Source organism: Amblyomma mixtum, chromosome 10 (assembly GCF_055824585.1).
Source record: "Amblyomma mixtum isolate Tamu chromosome 10, ASM5582458v1, whole genome shotgun sequence".
Classification (NCBI taxonomy): Eukaryota; Metazoa; Arthropoda; class Arachnida; order Ixodida; family Ixodidae; genus Amblyomma; species Amblyomma mixtum.
In genome coordinates, this window is record NC_143021.1 from 159,577,965 (window position 1) to 159,588,002 (window position 10,038).

The window sequence follows — 10,038 nt, forward strand, 5'->3', positions numbered from 1 at the left end:
GAAGCTGGATCGATGAACTAACACAGGAATGAATATCATTTATATAAATGAGGAACAAAAGAGGCGCAAGTACTGATCCCTGCGGTACACCCGAATACACATCCAGGTTTTGCGAAACGTATTCACCTATTTTAACGCATTGTTTTCTGTTCTGCAAATAGCAGGAAATCCATGACACAATGTTTCGATCAATGCCAAAAGATAGTAGTTTTGTTACAAGGTCATCGTGAGGAACAACATCAAACGCTTTAGAGAAGTCTAAGAATATAGCATCTATCTGGTAGCCTTCATTAATTGTGTTAGCGATGTCGTGAGTAATTTCAGCAAGCTGCGTTACTGTTGAAAGCCCTTGAACACTTAACTTCGGTGTAGCAATGAATATCAGTATGCAGCAAGAATGTTGGTCCCATCCAGATCTAAGGGCTAGAAAAAGAGCAGTATGTGAGTTGAGAACCGCTCGAGAGGTGTTGGCAATTCTGAAAACAGGGTGAACTCACATAGAGGTTGCTGCTCCCTAAATAGTTTCTATGCAGTAGTCCAATTGAGGCTGGTCGCACACACACAGCAATCCTGAGGAAACAAGGTGACAGGCAGTGAGAGTAGGTAACTTTTGCCGCACAACCACAGCTTACCATTGAACACTAGCTTCGATGTAGCAATGAATGTCAGCATGCAGCAAGAATGTTGGTCCCGTCCAGATCTAAGGGCGAGAAAAATAGCAGTCCGTGAGATGAATGCTGGAGTGGCATTGGCAATTCTGAAAACAGTGTGAACTCACATAGAGGTTGCTGCTCCCTAAATAGGTTCTATGCAGTAGTCCAATTCAGGCTGGTCGCACCCACACAGCAATCCTGAGGAAACAAGATGAAAGGCAGTGAGAGTAGGTAACGTTTGCCGCACAACCACAGCTTACCATTGAACACTAGCTTCGGTGTAGCAATGAATGTCAGTATGCAGCAAGAATGTTGGTCCCGTCCAGATCTAAGGGCTAGAAAAATAGCAGTACGTGAAATGACTGCTGGAGTGGCGTTGGCAATTCTGAAAACAGTGTGCACTCACATAGAGGTTGCTGCTCCCTAAATAGGTTCTATGCAGTAGTCCAATTCAGGCTGGTCGCACCCACAAAGCAATCCAGAGGAAACAAGATGACAGGCAGTGAGAGTAGGCAACTTTTGCCGCACAACCACAGCTTACCATTGAACACTAGCTTCGGTGTAGCAATGAATGTCAGTATGCAGCAAGAATGTTGGTCCCGTCCAGATCTAAGGGCTAGAAAAATAGCAGTACGTGAAATGACTGCTGGAGTGGCGTTGGCAATTCTGAAAACAGTGTGAACTCACATAGAGGTTGCTGCTCCCTAAATAGTTTCTATGCAGTAGTCCAATTCAGGCTGGTCGCACGCACACAGCAATCCTGAGGAAACAAGATGACAGGCAGTGAGAGTAGGTAACTTTTGCCGCACAACCACAGCTTACCATTGAACACTAGCTTCGATGTAGCAATGAATGTCAGTATGCAGCAACAATGTTGGTCCCGTCCAGATCTAAGGGCTAGAAAAATAGCAGTACGTGAGATGAATGCTGGAGTGGCATTGGCAATTCTGAAAACAGTGTGAACTCACATAGAAGTTGCTGCTCCCTAAATAGGTTCTATGCAGCAGTCCAATTCAGGCTGGTCGCACCCACACAGCAATCCTGAGGAAACAAGATGACAGGCAGTGAGAGTAGGCAACTTTTGCCGCACAACCAAAGCTTACTATTGAACACTTAACTTCGGTGTAGCAATGAATGTCAGTATGCAGCAAGAATGTTGGTCCCATCCAGATCTAAGGGCTAGAAAAATATCAGTATGTGAGTTGACAACTGCTCGAGAGGTGTTGGCAATTCTGAAAACAGTGTGACCTCACTTAGAGGTTGCTGCTCCCTAAAGGTGTTCTATGCAGCAGTCCAATTCAGGCTGGTCGCGCCCGCACAGCAATCCTCAGGAAACTAGATGACAGGCAGTGAGAGTGGATAACTTTTGCCGCACAACCACAGCTTACCATTCAACACTAGCTTCGGTGTAGCAATGAATGTCAGTATGCAGCAAGAATGTTGGTCCCGTCGAGATCTTAGGGCTAGAAAAATAGCAGTATGTGAGTTGAGAACTGCTCGAGAGGTGTTGGCAATTCTGAAAACAGTTTGAACTCACATAGAGGTTGCTGCTCCCTAAAGGTGTTCTATGCAGCAGTCCAATTCAGGCTGGTCGCGCCCGCACAACAATCCTGAGGAAACAAGATGACAGGTAGTGAGAGTGGATAACTTTTGCAGCACAACCACAGCTTACCATTGAATACTAGCTTCGGTGTAGCAATGAATGTCAGTATGCAGCAAGAATGTTGGTCCCGTCGAGATCTTAGGGCTAGAAAAATAGCAGTATGTGAGTTGAGAACTGCTCGAGAGGTGTTGGCAATTCTGAAAACAGTGTGAACTCACATAGAGGTTGCTGCTCCCTAAATAGGTTCAATGCAGCAGTCGAATTCAGGCTGGTCGCACCCACACAGCAATCCTGAGGAAACAAGATGACAGGCAGTGAGAGTAGGTAAGTTTTGCTGCACAACCACAGCTTACCATTGAACACTAGCTTCGGTGTAGCAAAGAATGACAGTATGTAGCAAGAATGTTGGTCCCGTCCAGATCTAAGGGCTGGAAAAATAGCAGTATGTGAGATGAGAACTGCAGTAGGGCACACTTTTAGTGTAATTTGCCAGTTTTACTCACCTGTATGCTACGAGGACTGGTGTAAGAGGTCGCAGCATTTGTAAGAGCCTCTACTGTAGACCGGACTGTGATCATACTGTCACGGCAGAAATTGATGTAGCAGCGTTTCTAGACCCCACTCTCTTAGCCGAGAGTGTCAGTACACTGTCACAGCAAGAACAGCTTGTCTTGAGAATGGTGCGATGTCAGTACATACACGTTACATATGCCCATGTAGCCGATAGTAATCCTGGGCCCTTCGTTTCAGCCTCTTGCTTGCTTCTTTCACTTCCACCTTCTTCCCTCATGGTGTGGTTGGGGTGCCCAGTGAAGCCGCCTTTCAAAACAAATTTTCTTTTTCGTTGCTCCGCATCCGTTGTGAGCCGCCGTGGTGGTTATGGCGCTCAGCTACTGACCCGAGATACATGGGTTTGATGCCGGCTGCAGTGGTCGCATTTTGATACAGGTAAAATGCTAGAGGCTCGTGTGCTTTGTGATGTTGGCGGTGGTTAAAGTAACCCAGGAGGTGGAAATTACCCGGAGCCTTCCACTTCGGCGTCCCTCATAGCCCGAGTTGCTTTGGGACGCTAAACAATATAAACCATTAGGCAAATCTCATTTCAAATAGACAAGCTTGTGCCTTACTGCAGGGGAAGCTAGTATGTGTGCAGCTGTGGCACAACAATTGACTTGTCAGAGAATGGAAGCCTGAGGAGCTGAAGGACACCAGCTACTGGCCAGCACTTCAAACCAGATGGCCGACAAACAACAAAAACACCAATCTGGGCAGACAGGAATGGCTTACTGTAAAGGTTCTCCTTCATCATCAACTCTCTTCTAATTATGCATGGAGCTAGAGTTGAAGTGAAGTGTGCAAAACTCTCTACAAGAATCACGGAATCCTCTACCATACAGCAGTTGTCCGCTGTATCTGCTACAAGCTTGAAATTGGGAAATTTAGCACACTTGTACGAGGGAGGAGAACAACCAGAAGGTAGAGGAATATCTGTGTGCTGCCTTTCTAGTAGTACCTGTGATGAAAATAACCTTTCCACAGGTTCCATGTCCTCCTGCTCCTTTAAGCGGTTGTAGAGCTGAGTAAGTGGAGCACCATGTCTTTTAAGGAGACGCTTTAAAAACTGCATGTTGCTCTCAAAGGGAAAAGCGCTAAATGAATCTAGTGGCCCTTGGTTGCGCACATCATCTGCAATGTGTAGAAGGCAGTGAACATTGTACGACATGTGGTCATTTCCATATAGCTTCACAAAGTGCTGCAGAAGCGATTCTGCATACTCGACGTATTTGTGGCACAATGTTGGGCTGGCAAGAAGAAATGAACCACAGTGCAAGGTGAGGAAGTGAGAGTAGAGAGCAGAAGGAAGGACAGACTTCAGCACTAAGGGACCTGTGTAGAGTAAAAAAAGTCTGAATTCAGTTGCCTTCCATCGTTCAAACTCTGCAATGCTTCTTGGTTTGCGCACAAGCTCACTAGGCACATGTGGAGCTAACAAAATGTTCATATCAGATAACTTCCTGCGCTCTGCAGGCCCAAGGCAGAAGTGTATCAGCTTCTTCATCACACCAAGACACAGTAAGTGCATGTAGTCTAGGGGTGCACTTTTGATGCAATCCACCGGGAGGGATGTAAGCACTGACACGTCATGGTGGTGGTCTGGGTCGGTCTGGCGCCTGAAAGAGTCGCCAGTTCGGAGTGTAGAGCTCTTTGAAGGGAACACGACTCTGTTGCTCACATAGGTGCCTTCAACACAGCATTTTGGGCACCCGGAATACCCCATGTGGCCTTTTATACAGTAGATAAAAGACCGCGCTGGTGCATCACAGATAAAATTCTTTACCAAAACATTAAAAGTTTGGCCTCTGAAGTTCATACCGGATGAAGTCAGCTGCTTCAGTTCCGTCACGAACGGAGTCATGAACTCATTGGCCGACTCCGGCTTTGACGTCCCATAAAACACGCCTACAACAAAAGGTGCAGCTCTGCGAGAATCTACAACCATGCACTGTATGACCCATAGTTGCAGCCTAGAATTTTTTGAGATATGAAGCCCATCCACATTGAAGGACAGAGAAACACACCAACCTTCAGGAGCTCTTTGCGACAGCACGTTTTTCAGTTGGTACTCAAGACCGAAATGGCAGTATTCGCCAGGCGGCATCGAGGTCAGCGCCGGAACATGCGTTGTCTCGCGCGGTGTTCGGAGGAAAGTACGAGCGTCGCTTGGCAGATACGTTGTGTCTGAAGGATGCGCCTTAAGAATCTTGAGGAGTGAGCTTAGAGCCGACTGCGATATATTTTCTTTGAGGGCCCAAGCCCGCAATGCCGCAGCCAAACTGCCCGACTTGACGGCTGGCTATGTGTTGGGGCAAACTTCGGGCGGGTTCTCGGAAAACGTGCCGCAACTTGGAGCGGAGCTGCAAGCAGAGCTCCTCTGTGCCTCTTCCACGCCTGAAGAAACGGACTGCACCGCTTCTGCGATACCCAACTGCAGTGTTGCTGCTGTGTTGGAGTCACTTGTGTTGTCAGCAGCCACTTTTTGGTCCTGGCTGTCATACAATGTGCCCGATCTGCCAGTTGCACTGCCGTTAAAAGCGGCAAGCGCCGATGCTGTTGATAGCGCAGGAACTGTGCTTTGGCAGCTATATCGTCCAAAGTTCTCGAAGATCGCCTTTGCTTTGAGCGAGTCTTTTGTCCGCGTATAGGGCTTCTCCTTGATTTTAGGCATGCCGACGCGACCACTCGAGCGAATCGCGAAAAGCAATGAGCTGAACTGCAGACGTGAGCAAGGTGCCGTCCGCAGCTGCCCGAAATGCGTCAAGTGTGGTCCGAAGCACTATGGTCCACCAAAGCAAAAATCGCACGAGTCCACGGCCGCCCCACCACACACAACGGCACAGCGATGGCTACGGTGGCGCGTGGTAACTACTACCGCTACTACATCATAAGCTACATTCTACCGGTGTCAGTAAACGTCGCCAGCCTAAAAAGCACGACAATGCAAATAATTTCTTATTTTTCCGAAAATAGTTCAGCGTAACAAAAAATTTAATAGTTGCATGTTAAATGTTTCGGTAGATGTTCCGTTGCATTGTAAAGTGCCACTAGGGCTGCTTCTGTAGAGATAATCCACTAAACAGAGTGGAGTGAGTGAGTGAAAAACATTTATTGTCCAACAGAATGAGACTACCTCACCCAGACCTCCCCTGTCCCATACCCTCAGTTGAGGGAGGAGGATCAGGAGAGATCCGGCCGCATGGGGTAGTCGCGTCAGATGCTGGCCGGGATCTCTTGTATCCCGGCGGCCTCTTCAGCCAGTCGGACGGCGGTGAGCTGGAGCTCAGGGTCCGAGCTCCGGAGCAAGGTCTCCCAGGCGTCTCTACTATTAATGTTCTTCGCCCTGCCTGGGGATTGGCTACACTCCCATATTATGTGGTCGAGGGACCCTCTCGCTCCGCACTTCTTGCACTTATCGTCTTCTATTTCAGGAATTATATGTTTGCATAGAATTGGGTGTGGGTAGACATCTGTTTGTAGACGCCTCCACGCCACCGCCTGTTGATTGTTGAGTGTTATGCTAGGCGGGGGAAAGTACCTGCGATGTTGTCTATAATATTCTGTAACTTCCTGACAGGAAATTAGTCGCCCTTCTATCCCGTGATCTACGAGCGGTGGACCGTCGTGTGCAGCTCGGTGGTAGAGATCTCGAGCCACCTCGTGGGCCAGTGGAAGCACATGGCCTGCTGGCCCGCGTATTTCGCACGTGTTTGGTGGTAGTGGTAAGACTTGGTGGTGCCGACCAGTGTTGCAGTACGCGATTCAGTCCCGCGCAGCATTTTTGGCTCGTAGCGTCATTGCAACAGGCCGTAAGTGTCGCCTCACAATTTACTGCCCTGGGGATCTCAGTTCAGATCCCACAGTAAGGCTTCCTTCGCTGAAACCTTTGTTTTCGTTTCAGACATGTACGCAATTGTTGAATTCAAAGACTCACAAGAAGTCGAACTTGTTCCATGCACTTGGGTGGATGGCGATAAATGTTTGTGGCCAGATATGGCTAGCGATAAAGCCGCAAGATTGGTGTGGCGCAGACAACCGCCTACCCCGGACTTCCTTGAGTATTCGGCTTGCGTGAAAGCAATATTCCGTAAGCATCTGTCGTTTTCTTCTAAAATACATCATTGCTCAAGCTTGTCTTCCATTTCCAGGAACATATGAAGAAGGGAGGAAAAAACTGGACCTTGCGCGGTGCACGTCAGATTTGGCTGCGGACGAGGCCCCAACTCCGAAGCGCAGGCGGATTATGCGGCCGCACCGGCTCCGAAGCGATTCGGACTCGAGTTCGAACTCCAACGACTTTCCCGTCGCACCCCTGGGGCTGTCAGACCCTAGGAGCACGTGTACGTTTCGTTTTCAATATTTAGAGTTTTTTCTGCGCGTTTGCCGTATATTTCGTTCGTTTGCAAACTCGCGCGGTCAGCTAGGTGATCCACATCGTTGCATAGCACTGACTTAGAACACTGTCTGGCATTAAGAGGTTTCACACGCAAAAAAAGCCATGCACCTCAGTATGCCTGATTTCCCCAGTTTCATTTTTCTAGAGATACTTCTGTGTTCATCCCTACTTTTCAAGTATGTGAATGCTGAAATCACTGCATAGTCATGTGCTGCTGGTCTGTGCATGCTGACAAGGGTGATAATCATGAGTAGCTAGCCGAAGTGTGACTTTCTTGGTACTTTCAATTTACAAGCTGCATTTATTTCTCTGTGCTCAGCTCCTTGGCAGGAAAGGACAAAGGCACTGGCTGCCTTCGAAGAGGTCGCTAGTAATCGCATTTAAACTACAATTTGTTTTTATTTCTTTGTTGTTTGATTTGTTTTTAATCTATTGTGCATTTATACCCAGCGAACAATGTGACCTGTGGTGAACAAGTGGCAGGTCCCTCAGCTCGGGGCAAGTATAAATTGTTTAATCGTGTGATTTTTTATATTATGTATCTTTCGTTTTAATTTTTATTTGCATTCTAGTTTTATCAGCTGTGGCTTGTTTTCACACAAATATGGGGGCAGCTTTGAGGCAGTAGCATGTCCAGCTCTAACGAGATACCAAGGAAGAATTGAAGTCGGCCTGTATACTGATACATTACCATGTCCAAGACAACTGTAATTGAAAACGGAGCTTTCTTAACCCACAAAAGTCCAGGAACTAAAATAGTCATTGGTGCCATTGGCTGTTTTCACAAGCAAAGTGCAGTGATGCTAAGATAGTTTCTTGCATGTTTACATTACTGATGCCAAGCTACATTGCCATGCACTCTCAGTCTGATACGGTCGCAGAGTTTCTGGGCCTTTATACAACTAGAAATTTGAATCACATGGCAGGCGGAACATGGCACACTTCAAAATCCAATTTTCTCAATGCTAGATGTGCATTTAGGTAGGATGCTGCTGCCCCAGTCTATTATCCAAAGTTAAAAACCGAATGGGAGATCCACAGTTATTTATCCATTGTCTGCATTGCTAACTGTTTTGTCTCCTTATGCAGTGCTCCATGTGCCATCCAGTGTGCCAACAGACCCTGCGAACCTGGAATCGGCTGTGGCAAATGGCATAAACTGCTGTAAACTATTTTTCGCTGTTGCTCAGTAACTACATATGTTCAGGTTTTCAGACTTTTAGATGACTGTCATTCTTTTTCCTTACAGGTGGTGCAGAATGCTGCGTCAGAAGCCTTGGGTTTGCTGGTGAGTTCTGTTGCTTGATGCAGGAAATTGTTGGCATTTTAACCTGTTTCCTTGTACTTGCAGACTTTCAACGACGAGTCCTGACGAATTTCACCATAATCAGGCACACCCAGGCCGAAATCCTGGAAGCCATTTCGGCAATAAGGCATGCTGGACTGGAGAGCCAGGAACAAGATACTACTGAAACGGTGCTGAAGCAACCGCTCGACTCAGTAGAGGCGGTGAAGGCCTTTGATGAAGGCCTAACGCCTGCTATGAGCAGTGCCTTGGTAACTGACTGCTTTTGACTATAGCAAGTGTCTATGTTGTGAATTTGATACATTAAGGCTTGTTCACACTTGCATTAGCTACACTTTGCATTGCCAGAAATAGCCATTAAAGATAGTTTTTTTTTATTTTATCGATCGCACCTTTCCTTCTCTCGATTCTGCATTGGTTTATGATGTGTGCTCAAGCAGGTGCTCAAAGCCATTACAAGGTCAAAGGAGTTGATGAGATTGCCAACTCTGCAACTACACTATTAATGTTGCATCTATGCACTACTAATTACTAGTGGAGGCGTTGCAATGATACATTCATTACTCCATGCACTAAGAATTATGTGAAGGTTGCGCAAAAGCATCCTCTATTATTACAGGTAGCACTGCACGTAAAGTGTCAGTTAAGAGTGCTGTTCTATTGGTTTTGTGTACACCTTTCAGTTTTGCATGCACCTCCACTTTTAGACCACCTGCCTATGTATTTTCTGAACCACCAAGTGTGTTAGCCAAGAACTGGATGCTCTGTTCCAGATCTCCGAGCTGAAGTGCTTCGGCACTAAGACAGTTCCTTTAACGGTAAAGGGAATGCTTGGACATATGATGGATGACAGCACTGCAGCGCACTTCTCAATGCATGGCCGTAAGGGCAAAGAGCGGTTTGACGCTCCGAAACTTCGAGAAGTGATCTTTGGTGAGTATAAATACATTTTTACAGCCAAAGTTGTTATGATTCAAAAGTGATGCCATGCTTGAGGTATACAAGAATACCACTAACGATACCTACAGGCATAGTATTTACTTGTGGGTCTGGCTCTGAACATCTTTTGTACACCTGGCCATCCAGTCTATGCTTTATGCTTTCAGATGCCGTCAGGAGGACTCATTACAACAGGGAGGCCACGGACGATGACGTTGACAGTGCCATTAAAGAGTGGCTGCGCCGAGCGAAGGAACGGTGCGCCGGCAAGAAGTAATCGACTGCTATAATTTAAACGACTATTGACACCTTATTTTAGTCACATATTTTCTTATTCCAAATGCTGCATTAGACATTACAATACATGGATCACCACATGGTATTGACGTACGACTACTAAATAATTTATAACGGAATTTTTCCTCTCATGCTGTTTCAGTTTCACCAACTGAATGACACCTGTGACATGTAGTTCACACTTAGGTCACGTGAAGTGAAGAAAAAAATGGCAGTGTAACTGCTGATGCATTGCTTGTCATTTCATCTGATGGAGCAAGCTGGACTAAGTGTCTATTGAATTAAAAAT

General features: G+C 46.6%; 2 protein-coding genes across 2 annotated transcripts; one reads left to right on the forward strand and one right to left on the reverse strand.

Moving 5' to 3' along the window:
- Window positions 1-423: 423 nt before the first annotated feature.
- On the reverse strand, window positions 424-5,482 carry LOC149327511 (uncharacterized). The gene is made up of 3 exons (XM_089564902.1): window positions 5,225-5,482; window positions 4,228-5,110; window positions 424-476 (listed from the first exon to the last, which is right to left on the reverse strand). The coding sequence occupies exons 1-3, from the start codon at window positions 5,480-5,482 to the stop codon at window positions 424-426; spliced, it is 1,194 nt and encodes a 397-aa protein (XP_089421028.1).
- On the forward strand, window positions 5,481-9,729 carry LOC149327512 (uncharacterized). Its single transcript, XM_089564903.1, has 6 exons — window positions 5,481-5,535; window positions 6,960-7,151; window positions 8,457-8,495; window positions 8,559-8,764; window positions 9,287-9,446; window positions 9,620-9,729. The coding sequence occupies exons 1-6, from the start codon at window positions 5,481-5,483 to the stop codon at window positions 9,727-9,729; spliced, it is 762 nt and encodes a 253-aa protein (XP_089421029.1).
- Window positions 9,730-10,038: the final 309 nt, after the last annotated feature.